Source organism: Anastrepha ludens, chromosome 3, assembly GCF_028408465.1.
Source record: "Anastrepha ludens isolate Willacy chromosome 3, idAnaLude1.1, whole genome shotgun sequence".
Lineage (NCBI taxonomy): Eukaryota > Metazoa > Arthropoda > Insecta > Diptera > Tephritidae > Anastrepha > Anastrepha ludens.
The window spans coordinates 85,159,837-85,183,501 of record NC_071499.1 but is presented as its reverse complement, the minus strand read 5'-3'; the positions used below and the strand labels follow the sequence as shown (position 1 = coordinate 85,183,501).

The 23,665-nt window shown below is 38.1% G+C and overlaps 1 protein-coding gene across 2 annotated transcripts in view; it reads right to left on the bottom strand.

The window, feature by feature from the left end:
* Positions 1-23,665, bottom strand: part of LOC128858332 (carboxylic ester hydrolase) — a 63,603-nt gene that overhangs the window by 5,440 nt on the left and 34,498 nt on the right. The window contains exon 1 of one of the 2 annotated variants that reach the window (XM_054094507.1): positions 7,711-8,010. The exons of the other annotated variant lie outside the window; for it this stretch is intronic. Within the exon in view, the coding sequence (XP_053950482.1) occupies positions 7,711-8,010 (300 nt within the window). Of the gene's footprint in view, positions 1-7,710; positions 8,011-23,665 lie in introns of those variants that run through there. 2 annotated transcript variants of the gene reach the window in all.

Here is a 23,665-nt window from a genome sequence, read left to right as displayed (position 1 = left end):
CGTTAAGCTTTTCCGTCGCATCAATCTTTAATGTGATCTCATTGTATTTGGGAAATGGTGCACCAACAAGTGCAGTAACAAAAAAATTTCGTTGTTACTTACTCCAAGAAGCCAGTAAGTATTTTTTTATTATTTTTTAATAAATACTTAGTAGATAATGCTTGCTCAAACTCAACAAGGGGGATGGAGGTAGTCGTTTAAGCCGGTGATGTGGAAATTTTAGTAACGAGGTCGTTATATGTATTTTGCTCTAAGCGAAATTGAGAAACTAATATTTAAGGTAAAGTAAAAAAGCGACAATTGCTTACTCGCGAAAGCGGCTTTGTATAGTGAGGGGTTGCTGGATTTGATGTATAACGTAGCCTAATCAAAATAATAGCCTATAGATGTTTTCAACTAGATGCTTTATAACTCTTATATACGGCCTGAAATAGAGTTCCACAGGCTCTTTGTAGTCTCTATTTGTCTCACTGATATGGTGGAAATATCTATCACTATCACTTGGGGCAGAGTGTGTCACGAACTAGCTATTACCTATCAGACCACTTGCTTGATTTTACGATTTATTTGCTTTACCAATGTATTTGACGTCTTTCACTCACAAACTGAGGCTGGTTAAGAAATGCAGCACTCTGTTGAATAGCATCTGTAACCAGTTCTCTCTAGACTTAAAAGATGGAGTACTCAGTATTCGGAAAGAGATATATTAGATAATATATAATTTACCTATAAAGGAAGAATATCGGGCCTGCTCATTCATATGAAAAACTGGACCAATTTAAAACTGCTGACACAGGACCATTTGTAAATTATGACGACAAAAATACAAAGTTACTGGAAAGTCGGTCTAGGTACTTAAGCACATTATTACTTAGGTCATTTCTGGTGAATTTGATTACATGGCATAATACCCAAAACTTAACCGCTTTCGCGATATTCGATTTTAAAGATTATTTAAAAAAAACTATTTTTTGTTTGGAGGTTCGGTTGTTTTTGTTTAATATGTGACTTAAATAAAAACTTCAAAATGTAAACCTTTTTATTCATAACAATTCGCACCTATTCTTGATGCAAATTTTCTTTCGTTTCCTTATATTGTTTAAATTATGCCAGGTGTAATATTAATATTGACCGCTAATACACACATAAGTTTCTTATTTCATGCAACTTCATTCAGAAGTTTCGGATTAGTTAAGGACTTAATTTTTTGGGGCAATTAAAAAAAAAAATGTATCCTTGCTTATACGTCCATTTATTTTTTAAATGTCAAAGGCGACTTGTAATGCATACTACTGGATACTACCCATATCACTATACTCCTGTGACGGAGATAGAAGAATTGGATACATTGATTTAAGCACAGTGACGCATGCACACCCTGTTACTCTGTATACATTTTGTTTTTGTATTCACATTGTAATTTGCAAGTGTTACGATTGTTGAACTTATTTGCGCACTACACTACTAAAAATGTATCAGGAAACTTTTCCGACATATTTGCGGACTGTTGTAATCGAATTCGGCACCAAAATCGAGGCATGCAACTCTAGCCGAAACTGAATTTGTGCTTATACATTGTAGTAAAACGTTTTTCAAAGTATATACTCGTACATATTTAAATTTTCAGACATGCCTATAATTTCTGTGGAGTACCCTGCATGTGACTATAAGGAAAAGCCAACCGTTTTATGATCGTACTGAATCGCTGTAGAAGTTCGTGAACTTTTCATTGGTGCTGCCGAAACCCGAGCTTATTGCTTCACTTAACACTTTGTATCGCTGTTAAATTTGCATGCATTATGCATCTCTACGTAAATATAATTGGGTTGTTTTGAATAATGTAAACAATGCAATATAATGAAATTTATGGGAGGACTGACCTGTTACGAAATAGCTGCCCCATTAGGGGGCTAATTTCTCATTTTTATATATTTTTTTTTATAAGAAGATGCAACCAGAATAAATTAAATACATTTTATATCTTATTACAACGTTTGCATTTTTTCTATTGTAACTACAGTTGTTACACTAATAATAATAACAATGCTAAACCATATTTCGACACTAATGTTGCATGTTAAAGATTATTGTTGTAATTATAATTATTTTGCAGTAAAATTAACGAAATTTGGTTTTTAATGATGCAAAAACTCAGTATACAGTCAAATATGAATTATTTCGCGCGATGTTATCTATACACTCCTCACTCGGCAACCTCGCATTTTTATAATCAGTTCTGCGCGAACTTTGCATGGATGCGTATGTTAAAGTAATTTTCAGAAATAACTGAGATGATATTAAAAAACAGTTCTGCCTATATTAGACCCCACTCTATTATGGGAATTGAAACTTTATACTGTGAAGGGACTGAATATCAGTTAGAATGTAAAGCGAGTATTAAAAGAAAACCCACTGAAGAAGAAGTAGATGGTCATAATTCATTCGTTCTACAAAAAATAAATGGAGAATTGTTTGAAGTTTTGTCAAAATTATCTTTAGATTGTGATTAAAACTGAAAATGTGTCTGATACTGCCAAAATCTGGATACCAGTTCAACCAAAAATAATTTTTTTATAAGCCAAATATTATATTTTACGTTTTCTAAGCTCTTTGTGTTTTTTTAAGCGAAGAAGTTTAAAGGGTTTTATACAGTTAGAATTAAAAAAAAATCGATTTCTTATGTACATATATTTAAGAATACACACAGAAAATTTAAAATCGTTCCGGTGAATATTTTTGAAGTTACAGGCAAGTTAGAAAAGGCGTTTCAGAGTGATTGAAAGTACAAGGCAAACTTTAAATGGGCTTTTTTCAGAATGGTGTTTTCAAAGTCGGTGATCAACATAAACGCTTAAACCGATTAGTCTCAAATTTGAACACGAGCTTCTTAAATATATTTTTTAGCAATTAGTCGAAGATTTTTTCTCACCGATAAATCTTTTTTTTTGTCAACAATTCAAGGCCGAAATTTTGGTCAAAAAGCAATTTTTTTAAGAAACTGCCATTTTGTAAAAAAAAAATTGTATTTTCCTTATTCCTTCGATTAGATTAATGTAGTATCTAATCGAAGGAATAAGGAAATCTGTTTGATTTTTTAATTTCAGACGATCCAGTTCAGAGATATAGGGCTCACCGCAAAACGTCTTGTTTGAGAGGAGCTCCCGGAGATCAGCTGTAGCTCCTTTCCAAATAGATATTTTTACTAATACTAAGTCTTAATACAGGAGGATGGTTCCATGTGTAGAAGTCCACGCAAGTGGGGAAAGTTACTGATCGCCATTCACTTGGGAGTGGCCAGGACGATTCTTCTACATATGGTTCAAGCAGCTCACAACGGCCGGGATTAGCCCACGTATCCTCTGGGTAGCTTCCGAACACCCGTTCGGGAGTGAGCTAAAGTGAGAAGGCGAAGCATTCCAGGATAGCTGGTTGTGCGTTGGGTTTGGGACCCGCCACTTAAAAATCCCCCCCAATGAAAACTTTAAAAAAGCCTCGGATGAGACCTCCCTATACTGATGACGACCCCTGCAAACGAACTAAGGACTATGATTTGAGGGCATGCACCTGGAATGTCCGGTCCCTTAATGGGGAGGGTGCCTCTGCCCGGCTGGTTGATGTCCTCGTGAGAGTAAAGGCTGACATCACTGCCATCCAAGAGATGCGATGGACGGGGCAAGGAAAGAAAACCATAGGACCTTGCGACGTCTACTACACCTGCCATGTAAAGGAGCGCAAATTCGGTGTCGGATTTGTTGTGGGAGAGAGACTTCGTCGCCAAGTACTGTCGTTCACTCCGGTGGACGAGCGTCTCGCAACAATCCGCATCAAAGCCCGTTTTTTTAACATATCGCTAATTTGCGCCCACGCCCCGACGGAAGAGAAGGACGATGCGACCAAAGATTCTTTCTATGAGCGCCTGGAACGTTCCTATGAGCGCTGCCCCCGCCACGACATAAAAATCGTGCTTGGCGACTTCAACGCCAGGGTGGGCAAGGAGGGAATTTTTGGTCCCACAGTCGGAAAATTCAGCCTACACAACGAAACATCCGGTAACGGACAGAGGCTGATCGACTTCGCCGGGGCCCGAAACATGGTAGTCTGCAGCACCAGATTCCAGCATAAAAAGATACACCAAGCTACCTGGCTGTCCCCTGATCGAAAAACGCGAAACCAGATCGATCATGTTGTGATAGATGGAAGACACGCTTCTAGTGTATTAGATGTACGTACGATCCGAGGACCCAACATTGACTCGGATCACTACCTTGTTGCAGCCAAACTGCGCACACGCCTCTGTGCAGCAAAAAACGTGCATCTACCTACGCAAAGAATGTTCGACCTCGAAAAGCTGCAATCACAACAGACAGCCAGAAGATTCGCCACTCGACTCTCACTCCTGCTCTCAGAGAGTACTGCCCTACAAACCGGCATCCACGAACAATGGAGCAACATTTCTCGTTCTCTACGTACCGCCGCCGAAGAAGAAATCGGATTCCGGCGAGCCCGAAAAAACAATTGGTACGACGAGGAATGTCATGCTGCCGCAGAAAGAAAGGATGCTGCGATCGGGCGCAACGCGAGCCATGTGGGATCGCTACAGAGAGCTGAAAAAGGAAGAGAGACGTATTATCCGACAGAAGAAACGAGAGGCCGAAATACGTGAGTGCGAAGAGCTTGAGATGCTGGCCAACAGGAACAACGCCCGAAAATTCTACCAGAAAGTTCGGCGGCTTACAGAAGGTTTTAAGACCGGGGCGTTTTCCTGTAAGAACAAAGACGGCGAACTGGTGACCGACGTACAGAACAATCTTAAATTATGGAGGGAACACTTCTCGAACCTATTAAACAGTGACAGCTGCGCATGTCACCGAGAAAGTGAAGATCCCGATACCCCAATCGTTGACGACGGAATTGTCGTTCCGCTACCCGATCATGACGAGGTGAGAATAGCGATAACGCGGCTAAAGAACAACAAAGCCGCGGGCGCCGACGGACTGCCGGCTGAGCTATTCAAACATGGCGGCGAGGAGCTGGTAAGGTGCATGCATCAGCTCCTATGCAAAATATGGTCGGATGAAAGCATGCCTGCCGATTGGAATTTAAGTGTGCTCTGCCCAATCCATAAGAAGGGCGATCCTGCAATTTGTGCCAATTACCGCGGGATTAGTCTTCTAAATATCGCCTATAAGGTTCTAGCGAGCGTATTGTGTGAAAGGCTGAAGCCCACCGTCAACCAACTGATTGGACCTTATCAGTGTGGCTTCAGACCTGGAAAGTCTACCATCGACCAAATATTCTCAATACGCCAAATCTTGGAAAAGACCCATGAAAGGAGAATCGACACACACCATCTTTTCGTTGACTTCAAAGCTGCATTCGACAGTACGGAAAGGAGTTATCTGTATGCCGCGATGTCTGAATTTGGTATCCCCGCAAAACTAATACGGCTATGTAAGATGACGTTGCTCAACACCAACAGCGCCATCAGAATTGGAAAGGACCTCTCCGAGCCGTTTGATACCAAACGAGGTTTCAGACAGGGTGACTCCCTGTCGTGTGACTTCTTTAACCTGATGTTGGAGAGCATCGTGCGAGCCGCAGAACTTAATCGCTCAGGCACAATTTTTTATAAGAGCGTACAATTGCTGGCGTATGCCGATGATATTGACATCATCGGCCTTAACAACCGCGCTGTTAGTTCTGCCTTCTCCAAACTGGATAAAGAGGCAAAGCGAATGGGTCTGGTGGTGAACGAGGACAAAACGAAGTACCTCCTGTCTTCAAACAAACAGTCGGCGCACTCGCGTATCGGCACCCACGTCACTGTTGACAGTTATAATTTTGAGGTTGTAAAAGACTTCGTCTATTTAGGAACCAGCATTAACACCGATAACAATGTCAGCCTTGAAATCCAACGTAGAATCTCTCTTGCCAACAAGTGCTACTTTGGACTAAGTAGGCAATTGAGTAGTAAAGTCCTCTCTCGACGAACAAAACTAACACTCTACAAGACTCTCATCATGCCCGTCCTAACGTATGGCGCAGAAGCTTGGACGATGACAACATCCGATGAAGCGACGCTTGGAGTGTTCGAGAGAAAGATTCTGCGGAAGATTTTTGGACCTTTGCACGTTGGCAACAGCGAATATCGCAGACGATGGAACGATGAGCTGTATGAGCTTTACGACGACATAGACATAGCGCAGCGAATAAAGATCCAGCGGCTACGTTGGCTGGGTCATGTCGTCCGAATGGATACAAACGCTCCGGCTTTGAAAGTATTCGATGCGGTACCAGCTGGTGGTAGCAGAGGAAGAGGGCGGCCTCCTCTGCGTTGGAAAGATCAGGTGGAGGACTTGGCTTCACTTGGTGTGTCCAACTGGCGCCGGTTAACACGAGAAAGAAACGACTGGCGCGCTTTGTTAAACTCGGCCAAAATCGCGTAAGCGGTTATAGCGCCAATTAAGAAGAGAAGAAGTCTTAATACAGTTAAAAGATAATATATCTATGTGTACAAATTTTTAGATCAATAATTTTAAAAGCTTTATAAAAAAAAATCTGGAAAATTCGCTTTTTTCGGCCTTCTAACAAGTATACAACCCCTTAAAAAGATCTATTTTTTAACGTATTCCTACTAATTTCAGAGTAAAAAAAATACATGTCTTCTTTTTCTATATAGAACAATTCTGGGTCTGTTATTGTCTTGGTTGAACAACCCTTATATTTCCACGACTTGCTCACCAGCGCCACCAAATTTACCATATCGTTAAATTAAGTTAATATACAAGGTGGCGCAAATTAATCATTAAATTTTATTTTTGAATTTTGTTATTAAATACAAAGAAAATATTTGGAGTGATGGAAATCTTTAATTTGACCTCTACGCGCTCCAATAAGTCTGATAGTCACGGACTTATTGATCCGCCCTCTTATTAAATATTAAAATTTTAATATTCCACTGCTTGTCTGGATCACGTAAAGGTTAAAATACAGATTTTCATCATTCACAAGTATTTTTTTATTATTTAATAATAGTATTTCTGCCATCTGAATATCAAATAATAGACACATTTTTTTCTAATAGCGATCGCCACTCGGCAGGCAATGGCAAACCTCCGAGTGTATTTCTGCCTTGCAAAAGCTCCTCATAAAAAAATATCTGCCGTTCGAATTCGGCTTGAAACTGTAGGTTCCTCGCCACAAATAGCAGGAGGAGCTCGGCCAAAACCCCAACAAAGGGGGTAAGTGCCAAGTAATTATTGTTTTTCTCAATTTCTTGATTTTCTCAATTTCACAATCCCCAGCCTTAATGACATATCCTAAATTAAGATCATACCAACATGAATATGTATTAATTTAAATTTTTGGAATATTCAATCCTTGGTAAACTAATTTATTCACTGTATATTTAAGCATTTAATTTTGTATTATTGTTGCTTTTGTGTTCAATTATAGATACATTTCTCAATTCGGATGGCTCAGCAAAAAAATAAACTTTAAGTTTTGCGTCCCATGTCATGTTAGATAATTATAATGCGCTATCAAGCGTGGCAATACTTCGAAACACAATTCACTGCATTTCGTCACATTTTGGAGTACATTTTTTTGATATAAACAAATTTAAATTCACTACGTTGATTACACTCTTTATTTATTTTTTTCTCACTGACACACTCACGCACACACACATATATAGAAACTCAAACACACCTTGAAGCGCAATTCGCCTACAGGTGGCAATGCATATGGCACCCCCATAAAGGCTCGCATATGCCGACCTTTGTGCGAGACACGATGGCGGCCGACCAGGACACCGCCATGTGGTAGCTGCACTTTCAACACATCCGCAGTTCGCGCCTCGATCAAGTCGAAATGAATGCTCAATGTGAGTACAAAAAGCGTGACGATAAATATTGCACGAGTAGCGGCTAATAAGTCAAAACGTGTATTGCACAACGGCCGCCTCTGCTTCAGCTCTTTGGCTAAAGTACGATCGTTTGTGGCTAACATTTCCGCGCGTACTGAGCCGATCAAGACGAACGTTGTCGGTTTTAAGCGTTTTTCAAGATTTGCTAAAAATCCACACAAAAACAATAACAACCCCAAGCCAAAGTATACGAGTATCAATTTGGATAAATCGGAATTATTGACGTCTTTGTATGAGGCGTAAAAAAAATTTAGCTGTGCACGCGACGTGTTTGCATTTGTGTGTAAGTGTTTATATAAATAAATATAAAGGTATGTATATGTATGCTGGCATTTTTGCGCGTGCGGTGATCGACCATTACATCTGTTACAGGTAGGCCAGAATTTGTTGCAGTGAAAATGTGACGTTTACAAATAAGAAATAGTTCTATTCTCAACTTTTCGTGACTGCCTTAGTTCAAACTGGAGATGGACAAAACACATGATTTTCTATGTAATACACTTTTCAGGCATGAACGAACGACGTGATTTTGCATGCGTTAAGGGGTGTGAGCTGGTCCTTCTTGTACCTGTACCCTTTATTAAAAAATCCTAAACTTTTAATGAGCAAAAGAACATATGGCGAAATCTTTTAGAATATATTTGAATCCGAAATATTAGACCATCATTGCCACACTGTAACATTTGATGCAAATATTTTTAGTTATTGCGTCATCTTTGTTAGTATGCAAGTTTTTAATTCGAAAATCGAATTTTGTTTTTTAAAAAGGGTCGGAGCTAATGCACCGATTTATTGGATTCCAGATTAAGACTAAAAGTTTATTTTTACAACTCTATTAATTATAATAAGTTTTACAATCTTAATGCAAGTATTGCATTTTTTATTCTTTGGAAAGAATTGCTCAATTAGTGCCTGCAGGTCATTGTTCTGTTATTTGCATTTCCGGCACGCTTTAGAAATAAATTCCTTACCTAATGTCTACGACTTGTTTGTGTTATTAAATTAACAATTAAGTAAAAAGTAGCAAAAGCAAAGGAAAAAGAGAAAATAAATGTAGCGCGTGTTAACTTGTATGCATAAATGTTGGATCGGAAAATGAGTTAAAAAAGTTAAAAGCGTGCGTTACACGTCTAAATTATTTTCCTGGTACAACCGTCCTCTATAGTGCAGCAAAGTATAAGCGTGATCTGTCAATTAGCTTGTTTTTAGCAAGTATTTATATCAGTCAACCGCAGGTGTGCTCTGCGATTTTCACTACGGATAAAAATATCGAACAAAGAATTTGTCTTGCCTTTTGAACGGGATTTCGTATGCCGAATCATTGAATATATTGCAGAAAGTCTATGGCGAGTGTGCTTTATCAAAAACACGGGTCTACGAGTGGTATACGACTTTTGAAGAGGGCCGAGAAGTCGTGGAAGTTTTGCCCCGATCTGGTCGCCCATCAACGTCTTCAATAGATGAAAGCGTCGACAAAGTCAAGGAAATAGTTGTTGGAAAACAATTATTTAAGTTTGAGGGAGATAGCTCGAGACCTTAGCGTGCCTTACGAATCAATGCGCAACATTTTACACCATCAATAGGGCATGAGACGCGTGGCTGCTCGACTCGTTCCAAGATAGTTGAGTTTCTTTCAAAAAATTCATGGGAAGAAGGTGGGTGAAGACATGCTTGAGCAAGTGAATTCGGGCCCAACGTTTATCCAGTGCATCACAACCGACCAAAAACTGGACAAATATCATCGAACAACCACCGTATTCACCACATTTAGCCCCCTGTGACATTTTCCTTTTCCCAAAACTTAAATTGCCATTCCGCGGACGCCGCTTTGAGTCGATAGAGGCTATTAAGGAGAATTCGCTGAAGACGCTGAAGAAGATCTCTTCAAACGCGTATAAAAGATGCTTTGATGGCTGGACTAATCGTAAAATGGACTAATGTAAAATTTAATTAGATGAGAGGATAATATTTTGGAAAGTGTGGTGGTTAGGTGGATCTCAGAAATCCTATTTATAGTTCCATAAAGAATATATAAGTCATAATACCAACGAGATCCAGAGGGATATTAGATAACTACTAGACTCGACGGAGTACAGACATGCTTTAAAGGATATGCACAAAAATTCTGTAACTACCTTCATGAACTCTCGATACTGAAGCTGGTCAAGCTCCTACTTATCCAGAAGATATATCAGGCAAATGACCACCACGACCACGCTTACAGGACAATATCCTTTTCATGAAATTTTCCATAACCGAATTGCAAAGTGGCTGCCCTATGTCTTCGATAGCCTCGCGAATTCCATCTTTGAGGTCTTGAATAGACCCTGGGCTCTTGGCGGAGACCTTCTCTTTCACGTGGCCCCAAAGAAAAAAGTCACAAGGTGTTAAATCACAAGATCTCGGTGGCATATTGTGATCACCTCTTCGAGAGATAACACGATAACGGAAACTTTTCCCATAAAAGATCAATAGTTTCGCTGCTTGTGTGGCACGTAGCGCCGTCTTGTTGAAAATAAACGTTGTCCAGATGAATATCATCCAATTTCGGCCATAAAAAATCGTTAATCATCTCTCGATGGCGATAGATAATACCTGTTATTGGAAAACCATTTACAATAACCACGTTTACCACGTTACCTTTCATTGCTGCTTATTACACTCCACGCGTGCACAACATTTTTTGGTTTTAAAATGTTACGGATTTAAGGCTCCACAGACACTTTTATATTTATTGTTTCCTTATACTTTTGCAATTAAATATTTCCCCTGTAAAATACAGATAGTATTTAATATTAATAATATTTTTCTTAAGAGTTTTCTCAATCACGGTTGGTTTGGTGGCGCGAATGCAGGCGTTTATCATACGCTTTGAAGATTTGCATGTTATTGACTTTAGCATGAGCGCACACATTGCTGGCATCGCACAGTGGTCCCGCTGCGTAGGAAGAGCGGTCATAGGAACTTTTGGCGTGATAAATGACTTTTTAGTACGTTTTTAAGTTGATAAATGTTTTTATTTGTTAAAAAAACATTAAGACATATAAAAAGTAATATATATATAATAAGAATATATATAAGATATAATAATAATAATATATAATAAAGTAATATATAATTAATATAAAAAGTCAAAGGAAAATTAGGTACACACATTTTTTACATAAAATTTTTTTGTTCCGTTTAAGGTTTTGCATAAATCTTAAATTATAATCAGTAATAGAAAAAAAACATTAAATTCCGAAAGGATGAGTTAACTTATTCTTATTTATGAAAATAATAAAATATTCACTTTCCAAAAAGTTAATGTACTTAGAAATACAAAACTTTTAACTCAGTAAATCTAACACTTCTCTTGACATCATAGATTTCTTTTTACATGGTAATTTTCGTAGACTAGATATAAATGGATCGGAATTAAGAAGAAGCCTGTGTAAAAGATCCGTGTTAGTTACAGTTCTTGAGTGCTTTCTGGTATTGTCACGTCTGAATTGTTTCACTAATTTATTACATGATTCAGCTGCCTCCTCTGATAATTCTCCAATTGATAATAAACAATGATCGATTACCTCCGACCCATGAATGAGCACTTTATGAACTGATGCAGGTAAATTATACCATGAATATTTACTAACTAGAATTTTAGCAGTGTCTAGTGCGTATATTTTGAATTTATTCGAATTAATTTTAAAACCAGATGAAAGACATTGTAGGAGATAACTACATCTGTCTATAACGTGTTTGTCTATTCCTGTGATTTCGGATGATATGGTTGAATGAAGGAAAAATTTTCGTGCTGTATTTCCATCATTAGAGGTGCCACTTCCTCCACTTCGCGGTTTGTCAACTATCAAGCCTAATTGTTCTCTAAACTCCCTCTGAACGAATTCCTTTCTCTTAGCTAAAAGTGCTTTTTCCTCAGATGAACGTGCTTGCAACCTTTTAAATTCGATTCTATAAGAAACATGAATAAAGTATTCAAAAAATCTAATCCAAGAACGCAGGGGTGATAAATCAAATTCAAATCTACTGGAGTTTACTTGTTTGTTTCTACACTTTTCTACGCCATTCATTTCTTTAGGTGTCGCACCACAAATCTAACATTTACTCGTAGATGAGTCACATAGGTACAGATTAGACCCTATATCAAGCGCAGTCGCAGGTCACCGCAGCTGGAAACTATTTTTCCTTAAAGAGGTAAAAATATTTTAATGTATGTTTCATTTGTGCGAATTCGTGCGAACTTAGTTAAAACTTTACAAACTTCTTATAAAAACAAAAAAAAAGGGAAATTTTAAAGTACGTATTTCGTACGGTCTGAAAACCCATCAAATAATAATTAAAAAAGATAAGAAAACGTTTAACATGTTTTACATACCTTCAACTTGAATTTCCATTGTACAACAGGTCATAAACACAGTAATTCTTAGAAAAATAACACTTCCCGGAACTGCGTAAGTACGGAGCGGAGACCACGCTAACTATCACTTTTCAAATTCTCTTACTTTGGAGACACAATTATAAGTGAAGTGTTTGTGCAGTTGAAATTTCTTTTATACTCTAAGTTACTATGACTAATGAACTAACATTTAGCTAAATATTGTTGCATAATTTTAACATGACTATTTTCATCCAATGTCCTATGGCGGAACCACTGTGCATCGCTGTGAAACACATACAAATTGGCCGATTGCCAGTAATCTATGGGCTCGACCCAGCGCTGCCGTTCTTACGCTACGAGAACTTCACATATCCATCCCCTATGCCGATTTTGTGGAGGTGGTGCACACAAGCGTTGGATCATATGGCTACGATCAACCGCCTAGACATGTGGAGTTTTATGTGAACTAAGGCAGCGCGCAGCCAGGCTGCTTTTGCAATGAATGCAGTCACTTGCATGTATTTCAAATATTCGCTGAGTCACTGTCGGGGAAGCAAGCATTTGGAGTGCAAGGTTGCGATGTGAAGCTATGGCAGGATATGATAAATTACAGAAGATGTTCGATGGGTACAGGAAGACAAATGCTGCTGGGTGGCAATCCGACAAATGTGACGGCGTTGTGTGGACGTGGTGCTGCATTTTATTTGGCGATTTAGGGTGTTCCTATAAGCGAAAGATGTAACGTGAAAAAGAGAAAATGGGCTGTAGGGTAATCAAAAAAAAAAATAAATAAATAAACAAAAAAAAAAAAAAAAAAATACGGTTAACACGTTTTGCTTTGCATAATACACCCTGGGTAGAAAAAATACCATACTAGCGAAGCAATGGCCTGAAAAGTGTTATTAGGACCCTGCACCATCAGAAACAATAATAAAACGATGGTTTGTTGACTTAAGATATCGTCATAGAAACACCGATGATGTACAATGCATCCCCGCATGGACGTCTAAATGAGCCGCTAACACCAGGAAACATAAAAAAAATAACGAAAACGTTTTGAATGATCGAAAAGTGAAGTTGCGAACGTTAGCTGACATTGAAAAAATATCTAAAGAAGTGCCACGTTTGGCCACTGTTGACTGAAAACAAGACAACGCAGCGTGTCACAGGCCAATCAAAACAATGGCAAAACCACATTAATTGAACTTCGAATTACTTCAACAGGGCCCGCCATCTATTGTTACGGATTTGAACTAGGTATTATTTGAAGAGAAGTAACACTTAGCTGTCATCTGATTTGATAGAAAATTAGTTTTATTCTTCCGCTGAGCGAAAATGGTTGTGTATACGCTCAAAGGACCGACCACCCAATGCGTTTTCGCTTCGCTTCATGGGCTTGGGATCGACTTGAAGAAGATGAACACTTTTATCGAATAATCATCTTTTCGGATGAACCTCATTTCCATCTCGGCGGGTATGTTAACAAGCAAAATTGCCGCATTTGGGGCTCAGAAAACCCGCACGCACTCGAAGAAAGGCCGATGCATTCACAACGAGTCATTGTTTGGTACGGATTTTGGTCGAGAGGCATCATTGGTCCATTTTTCTTCGAAAATGAGCGAGGAGTGGCCGTAACCGTCAATGGAGAGCGTTACCGGGCCATGTTGAACGAATTTTTGTTCCGAGAAATTGAAGGGGAGGATATTGGTGGCATTTGGTTCCAACAAGATGGTGCTACTTGCCACACAGCGAATGCTACGATCAATCTTTTGCGCACTGTCTTCGAAGATCGCATTATCAGCCGGAATTCTGATATCGTTTGGCCGCCTCGGAGCTGCGATTTGACGCCGTTGGATTATTATCTTTGGGGTGCCGTCAAAGACCAGTGTTATGCCAACAAACCAGCAACAATTAATGCACTGAAGACCAACATACGCGATGTCATAGCTGAAATACAGCCGCATACAATTGAAATGTATTGAAAAATTGGACCGATCGTATGGGACGGTGTATGGCTGGCCGAGGAGCCATATGAATAAAGTTGTGTTCCATCATTAATCGGAAGGATTGTACTTCAAAATAAAAAAAAACAGTTTGGAAAAATATTGAGTAGTTTCTTTTTCATAGCATTTTTAATTCCGTAAAGTTAATATATATGGCGGACCCTTTACATCCACCGTTTTCGCCAGGTATGGCTTCCAACGACTACTGGCTGTTTGCAGCCTTAAATAAAGAGACAAAATATAAATCGTTCTTCAAAAGTGGTATTGAAATGTTAGAGCGGCGCTGGAATGATTGCTATGTTCTTGATGGAAATTACGTTGATGAATAAGCAAATTTTGACCCGAAAAAAAATTTGTTTTCTTTGTTAGGCCCGGGACTTTTCAGCCCACGTGTCACCGATCAGCAAATAAATAGTATGGGCAAATTTCTTGAATTTCCGTTACAACCCCTGTTTTCAAGGAAAAATACGACTGGATGAAATTTTAAAATTATACTGAATGCTAAAATCCTACTTATATACCTACATACCTATACGATATGTAATTTGTATAAATAAAATATCTAAGTTACGAGAAAATACTTTAATCAATATTTAATGTGCGTAGATTTTGAGATTCTGATCGTGTTCTTCCGTGAACGTAAACCAAACTCACTCAAGCAATCATCTCTCCCACTTTTGCACAGTAAAATAATAATGAAAATTACTACATATATTGTTTTTCAAAATATTCTCCAATACACTTCGGCATTCATTTGAACCCATTTTCAAAACACTTTTGGCACTCAGAAGTGGATAATTCTAAGTTGGATAGTTGGATAGTTCTAAGTGTTAAAAAACGTTGATCTCGCATTTTATTTATAATGTTTGGTGTCAATTTATTGCTGTAAGGCGGATGACTGATTAATTCGATCTTTTGAGCGCTCAAAAACTCGTTTGTGGGAGCCGATACGTGCGAGCTATCATGGTAAAGGATAATTCGTTCTGGGTTGGTTTCCCTTTATTCTCCGAAAACTTCTGGCAAGCGAATTGTTATGTATCGCTCTGAATTGACTGCTTTAAGTTTCTCTAGTGGAACAGTTGCAACATTACTAGATTTTGAGGTGGTCATTCCGTGAAGAACTTTTGTTGGATTAAGTCCGTCTTGGAATACTTATACTGTAGATTGCTGTTTTTTTTCGGCCCCAGTAATGGTCAATGATACCCGTATCTCACGATATGTCACATGACGATCTTGCTTTATCAATTGACGCACAGCACAATTGTTTCTGGGACAAGAATCGCTCTTGGATGACCTCCCAGCGTTTTACATTAACTACCCGACTAGAATTTCAGTGAGGCATGCCGAAGAATCAGTTAGGCCCGAATTAAGCAGGCCTTACTGAGGCACGCCTCACTATTACCTTACCAGGCCCACGTTAGGTAAGGCAAAGATTGGCATGCCAGAACAATACCAAATTTGGTTGTGGTCACCAAAATCTGTGGCAGTGTCTCACTTAGGCATAAACTGGAATCCCTAACTGAAGTTCGGCTTTTCGAACCTGCGCCTAATGAGGCAGATATGTGGCGATACCTTTCGGGACTTGGGTCTAGTTTGGCTGCCTTATGAGGCGCAAATTTGGAATATGGCCTGCCTTATTTGCGCCTAATCACCGCCTTACCAAAATTTCTAGTCGGGTAAGTGTGGTACTGCAGCGCCAAAGGTGACGATAAGTTGATCAATGCACTCCGGTCTTGATAAATCACGTCAAAAATCGAATTAAATCATCGCATGAAAATTTTTACGAGTTAATTCTATCTTTTGGGCGAGATGAATTTTTCACTTCACTCAATAACAACAAATGAAGTTCGTAAGTGAAAATGTTATATGTAAGTTTGTGTTAAAATATGCCAAACTATACGATAAGAATATCGAATTACAGCTTATCACTCATAGTGCTGCAAAGGCGCAAAATATTACAGACAGGCATAATATATTTCAACACCCCAAGCAATACACCTCGATATTTATCAAGCCAGTTCGCCAGACTCAGAATCGGACATACTAAACTCACACACCAACACCTCCTCAAAGGAGGTGCCCAACAACAATGTCCATTTTGTGATAATAACGCATCAGCTGACCATCTTTTAAACGATTGTCGTACCTTAGAAAGTTTCAGGAAAAAACACTTCGGATCTACCAAACCGTCTGCTCTGCTGGCTACGGTTTCTACCATCAATATAACTGCTTTAAATAATTTTTTGAAAGATTGTAACTTAACTACTATGATTTAATATGACTTGCTAATAATAACACAGACTGTTCTATCTATCTACCGAGTTGTAGGCCCTGGCAGCTAGTACTCGTTCTTGTATTAGTTTTAGTATTATATATTAATTCTAATAAATAAATAAATAAATAAAATATTTCAACAAAACCTCATTTCGCTACTGAAATAGGACATGGCGCTCGCACGACCACGACTCATCAAGAAGTTCTTCCCAATAAGAGCGACTTTTCTCAAGAGTCCCCCACCCGCAAGGCTCAATAAAATTTTCGAAAGGTGTTTATCCGCTCCACACTGGTGTACGTTAGCAAACCTTACGAGCTATTAAGCTCACATCAATAAACACGTAAAAGAGCTCACCTAGAAGCTCAGGTAACACTCCGACTCTCCCTAAGCTAATCAGGTGCAAGGATAGGAAAAGGACACATCCTCTTCTTTACAAGTAAAAGGTACAAGTACACCTGATCTATATTAGAAGCAATTTGCTTGCTGCCCGATATACTTTTTCTGAAATATTTAAATCAAAATGTTCTATTTAGCGATCGTTGCGAAAGAATTAGCAGTAGTCCGTAGAGGTCAAAGTCAGCCATCAGTTGTCAGTTGGAGGTGAAGGTTGTCGCCACTGAATCGGTCAGTGTGGTAGTATTTTCGCACCTTATTTAACATTGTTTCATATTACTATTTCAATGTACATGCAACTAAACCTTTTACGATTTAAAATCTTTTGAGCGACATCTATAAAAAATATTATTAAGAATCACCCTAAGAGTTTTTATTTAAAAACATTTCGTGCATTCATTATAAGAATGACAGAAAAATTCTGATTAAAAAGTTTGAAATTTTGATGAAAATGAATTGAATTGTTTTTTAATCTTCCACGAAGAATGAGATATAATGATACAAACAAATTGTTTATTTATTTATTTATTCATTATTTATTATTTATTTTTTCATTCATTCATTATTTATTTATTTATTTTTTTTTTTAAATTAGTACTCAAAACATACGAGCTTAACTTTCCCGGTAACTGCATATGCATGTGCATTTAAGGTGAGTGAGGCCAGATTAGTTGAGGCATTGAGTTGTAATAACATAGAGTCGCAATCTGGAATAAACATTATTTTGATGTGGGTTTGATCGTATACAGAGTACAAAGGAAAAGTAAATAGCGCACAGTGCGATGGTTCCATATAAAAAGTGGCCAAAAATAGGGAAATGGACTAGAGTACGCCAAACCCGAAAACCAAGTTTTCCGTTTTCATAGCTTTTATATTTTCGATAAAATTAAAACTTAGGTAGGTGAAATGGTGGAAGTACCAGACCGACCTTTCCCAAGTAATACAAAGAGCTGTTGATGGGACTTACGTTGGACACCTGCCCCAGGCTGTTCAAGAAAGGAGCACCCAGTGACCTTAATCGGCTGGCTGCCAAACCCGGACATTTACAGAGAAAGTGCTCAAAAGTCTTCTTCTCTGAAGGGTCCTCACAGCTTCTGCAATGGTGGTTAAATGGTAAACCTAGCTTTTCCGCATGCGAGCCGATCGTCCAACGACCGGTGAACACAGCTACGAGTTTGGAAATTGAATGGCGTGGAGTTCCCAGAGTCCTGCGTTTATTGTACTGGGGCCATGGGATCTGTGCTTTTCTGAGAAATAAGTTGTGCAATTGTGAAATCAATTCAGTCTACCCTTTCCCGGCAAGCTCATCAGCAATTTCATTTTCCTCTACGTTCCTATGTCCTGGAACCCAGGTCAGAGAAATGTTAATTGCACACCCAAGAGATTTGATCTTCTGCTTAAAGGAGTCGTCCAATTTGAATCTGCGCCATAGCGTCGTCAGAGCCTTAATCGCAGCTTGACTATCGGAAAAAATGTTGATACCACATTCGTTTCCGAGTTTTCCAAGCTTCTGGATGCCTGGAAGTATTTAGACTAAGAAAAGTATTAAAAATGTCTGTTTCTGAAACATTTCAACAGTACGAAAAATGTTTAAATTTTAAACAACAAAATTTTTGATTTTTGCCCGCTCAGAAAGCACTTACATCAATGCTTGATATGAGGTAAGTTTCAAAATAAACACCCAAAAATTAATTTTTCTTAATCTTTAAAACTAAAAAACAAAAAACAAGTTATGATCAGAAAAATAACAAGTGTCGACATAATAATCATTTCAGAGCGGAAAAACAACTTTCCAAAAATTAATTTTATATTTGATAAAAAAATATAATTCGATGTATGATTATTTTTTCTGAATAAAATTCAGAAATTTGTTATTATTTCTAATTAATAATTTTAAAGCAACGATTAAAAACGGTTTTTTTGTATAAGACTTATAATGAATACAGTTCCTGAACTTCAAAAAGCAGATAAAATATTCGCCATGAAATCTTTTAGAATTTACTTTAAGAATTCCTAAAGAATATTCTTTACGTGTTCGCGCCAAGCACTTCACACGAATTTCCATAATAATATAGGAAGGAATCGTTACAAAATTCGGAAAAAATCGAGCTCGCATTCTAATGGTAAAGGATAATTCGACTTGGGCTGTTGAGCCCGCGTGGTTAAATTTCTTTAACATTTTTTACACTAATCGACACGACAATAAATAAGCACGTACACGAGCTCACCGAGAAGTTTAGGTAACATTCCCATTATCCTCACAACACTACCATTCTCCCTAACTTAATCTCCAATACTCTTGACAATTTCGTTAAGATTTCGGGAAACTTGATTTGTAAGGTACGGATATTCTCATTACCGACACACATAAATGAGACCGGTAAAAATTCAAAAATTTTATAAATCACAGTTGCTTATATTGCCATGTAATGCTTCTGATCTGGCATTTTTGTTGATACCTACCGCTTCTATTTGCACAAATACATACACTCAATGCAATATTATGCGTTTTTACTGCAAAAAATCTTCAAGTGCTATAATGTCAATACAAATTTATGCGATTTCGAATACTTCAATTTATAATATCAATTATCTCCTAATTACCAATCAAGTTTCTCTTGAGATTTCAAATTTGCTGTTTGATGTTTCCTATACTGACGAGTATAAACATTTGTACATTAAGGTGTCACACCATTCATGTAAAAGTAAGTGGTATTGTTTTTCCAAGTGTATCATGAAATTTGGCTTAATTTATAATAAGGCTTACTGAATGCTTCTTGGAAAGTATTTCAACTCAATGTAGGTATATTTGAAAGCTGGATTGTTTTGAAAATGTTTTTAAAAATCGTGTTTTTATTAGACACATTTTAATCAGGAAATTCAATTTTCCAATTTCCCATATAATTTTGATTAAAGAGATTTTCATCAATTAAAAATCATTCATGCAAATCTCTTAACTTTTTACTCCAATCTTCAGAATCATTTGAATGACTCAGCTTTCTTCTTTGATGAGCCCAATATTTCTTATGATGAGCTAGGGTTTGTTAGGAAAAGCATAATTTTTGTTTGGTGTGACACCTTAATGTAATTATGTATGTATGTACGTATACTTATTGGGAATGTTGTAGATACACTTGCAGTTCCAGTAAAGAATTTCTGCTTTTTATGATGAGACTTATAGGTATTTAAGAACTTTATTAATAGTTATGCACTTAGAAGTGACTGGCGACGCAAAATAATCAAACTTTTCTTATAAAAGTGATAAATAAAAAATAACTAATACCATACCATCAGGAAACTAATAGAGTCAATTTAGAGTCAAATTTTAGCAAAATAGTCGGCCATTAGAAATTTTGTTGCTTGAATGTCATGTTTGAATTTCACAATAAGTTTCGAACGCGTATCCACCGAATGGTGGTTTTACTCAAACTAACTCGGCTATTGCGGGCTTGCAAAATTAAATTGGCTACCATCTTTCTGTAGCGCTTGCCGTAGATGGAAATTACCTCATCAACGACCCCTTTTCAAACGCAACCCCTTGGCTCAAAACTCTCACCAAATAAAGGGTGATCAAATTGGAGGTAGGTACTATTTCCAATAGACCAACTTTTTTTCAGGCCAACAATTTTGATCAGCGATGAGACCCATTTTTGGCTTAATGGCTACATCCATAAGCAAACTCGCCCTATTTGGGCTGAGGAGCAACCCGAAACCATTTAAGATCAGCCATTATATCCATTGAAAGCTATCGTTTGGTGCGGTCTATGGGCTGGAGTAATCATCGGCCCATATTTCTTCAAAGACGAGGCTGGCGCCAATGTAAGTATGAATGGCGAACGCTATCGCGCCATGGTAAATGACTTTTGTTACCTGAAATAGAAGCCCGTGATCGCCACAACATTTGATTCCAGCAAGGCGACGTTACTGCCCACGCAGCCCGCGAAATAATGCTACATCGTCGTTTCGGTGAGCAATTTATCTCTCGTCGCGGACCAGTGGATTGGCCACCAAGATTGTGTGATATCACACCTTTGGATTTTTATTTGAGAGGGAATGAAGAGTCTAAATGGTTTGTGGATAAACCAGCTAAATTGATCACCCCTTAGTAATTTTTTGTCGTCGCATTGCCACCTGGCGGCAGCCATTGCCAAATGGGTAGCTGCGTGACAACCATTCGGAAGTGTCCGGGTTCGAGTCTCCGGGCATGAAACACCAAATGATAGGGATGCATGCGCCTCGGCAGGCAATGGCAAACCTCTGAATGCGTTTCTGCCATGAAAAAGCTCCTCATAAAAACCATTTGCAGTTCGGAGACGGTTTAAGTCTTTTGGTCTCCCTTTTTGTGGGCTCTCCACTCTACACTCTACAATGCTCGGTGCATGCTAATAAGTCTGGGATCCCTTGGTAATAGACGTACCCTTCAGTCTTTGATGTTTGTTTCTGATGTTATTTGCGGTTCTTTTGAGTGTCCCGCAATTCTGGAACAGATTGGCTTCAATGTTCCTCACAAAACTTTACGATTTTACTATCCATTTCACGCCAAAACAGTCAAAACAAACTATAATTTTGCCCCTATTACGAGGGTACTCACGTAGTTAAATAGTATTGCAAACTACTCGAATTTGCCATGCTCAGGATTCTCGAATTTCCATTCAAGAATTGCGTCCCATTGTTCATAATAGCTCTATTTTGTTCTAGCAAGTGAGAATTAATTTTAAGTAAATATATAGTCTGTCAGGTTCTTGTAATCATGGACTTAAATAAATAAATGAAATGAAAAATAAAATCAAGATGCACATCACAAATACCCAATAAAAGGGTGTAAGCGATATATAAAGTGATATTTCCCCCTGGTGAAACTCGTGTGGGTTGAGGTGTTCCATGCGCGGCAAAGTTTTCCTGCTAATAAAGCCATTCATTCAAAAATACGCTGGTCGATAGTGGATGATTTTGCGGGGGAAAATTTTTGATAAACAAGTTATGCCATTTGCATGTGCTGCTCAAACACATACGTAACTTGTCAGTGTGATTTGGTATCAGTGACTGAATAATAAACAGTAGATTTGACAGACAGGCTTCTGTCAATATCGACCGGTCGCCATTCTAAAATCCTGAAAAAGCATTCCAGTTTTTAAAAGAACAAGAGATGTGCATAAAAATATTGAATATTTAGCACATTTCAGTTAAATATATTTCAGTCTACCGGTTATTTATTTTAAACTCTTGATTCGGAGCTTATTTTAGAAGTTCACTACGTAAAAACGTTAATTCGTGTGACAATTGAGCGCCGTCATCTCAACTTCCTGTTCAGTTGCATTTAATAAAGGGTCTTTCAAAAGATGCGCTCAGATGTTGTTTTAAAATAAAATATGTAAAAATTTAGATTCTCTCAAGTTTCATTATTTGTATTCAAAATACGCGTCATAGCAATGATCGGTGAAAATTTATATCACTACCCCCATGAGCACGTCTACAGGTAAAATTTGCCAAACAGTCGATTCATGAATGCCTAATTGTTAAGAACGTCGAGATGATGTTGAAGGTTGTACAGCAGCACAATATTCTAAACAGAACGTTCAGATTTTTGTCTGTCAGTTCTTTTTCTATCCGCAACAGCAGCGGTTTCTGGACATTTTTTCACCAACTTTTGATTTTGTCGACTCATTCGGATGATTATTTGCACCGAAAAAATCACGAATTTTGTGATATGTTAATCATAAAGATCGATCTTTTTCATAACAAGTTTCAATAATTTTAACGTGTTGTCCTATCGTGCAAGTATAGGGTGGGCCATGTAAAATTTGCTTTTTGAATCGGCTATAAAAAAAAAACTAATCAATATTTTTTCAAATTTTTTTTTTTATTTTGAAGATTGAACATTGTCATTTATGAATGAAAAATAATATCGTTCAAATGACTGCCACGACTGGGTTTACAGTAGGCCATTCGATCAACCCAATTTTTAAGCACATTTTCGATTGTCTGGGCTCCAATTTCATGAATGGCAACTTCGATTTCGTGTTTTAAAGCGTCAATCGTCTCTGGATGGGTCGCATAGCATTTGTCCTTAACGGCTCCCCACAAAAAATAGTCCAATGGGCTTAAATCACAGCTCCGAGGCGGCCAATTGATATCGGAATTCAAAAACGGTAGCCAAAAGTTCGAGCGTAACTTTGGCAGTGTGACAAGTTGCACCGTCCTGTTGAAACCAAATGTCGTCCATGTCATCCTCTTCAATTTTTGAAAACAAAAACTCGTTGAGCATATCACGGTAACGCTCGCCATTTACTGTAACCGCGGAAGAAGAAGAAGACTCACCACTTTGGAAATAGGTTTTCAATATTTCCCAATTTTGTTCAAGCGTATAGCGTCCCATTTCGTAAATGTCAAACCTTTAAGTAAATTATGAACACATTTGACATGTCATTTGTGTTTCCATTCTCAAAAAAATAGGTGGTTCAAAAAGCAAACGCTATATGACCTGATTAATATTTTACATGATAAGTTGGCGATGAAAAAATTGTTGGACCGATGGGTGCCGCGATTGCTTACGGTGGACAACAAACGGATGCGGCTGTTAACTTCGAAGCAGTGTTTGAAGAAATTTAAGCGAGCCCCGAAAGAATTTTTGCGTCGGGTGGTTACCGATGATGAAAGCTGGATTCAGCATTAAACACAAGAAACTA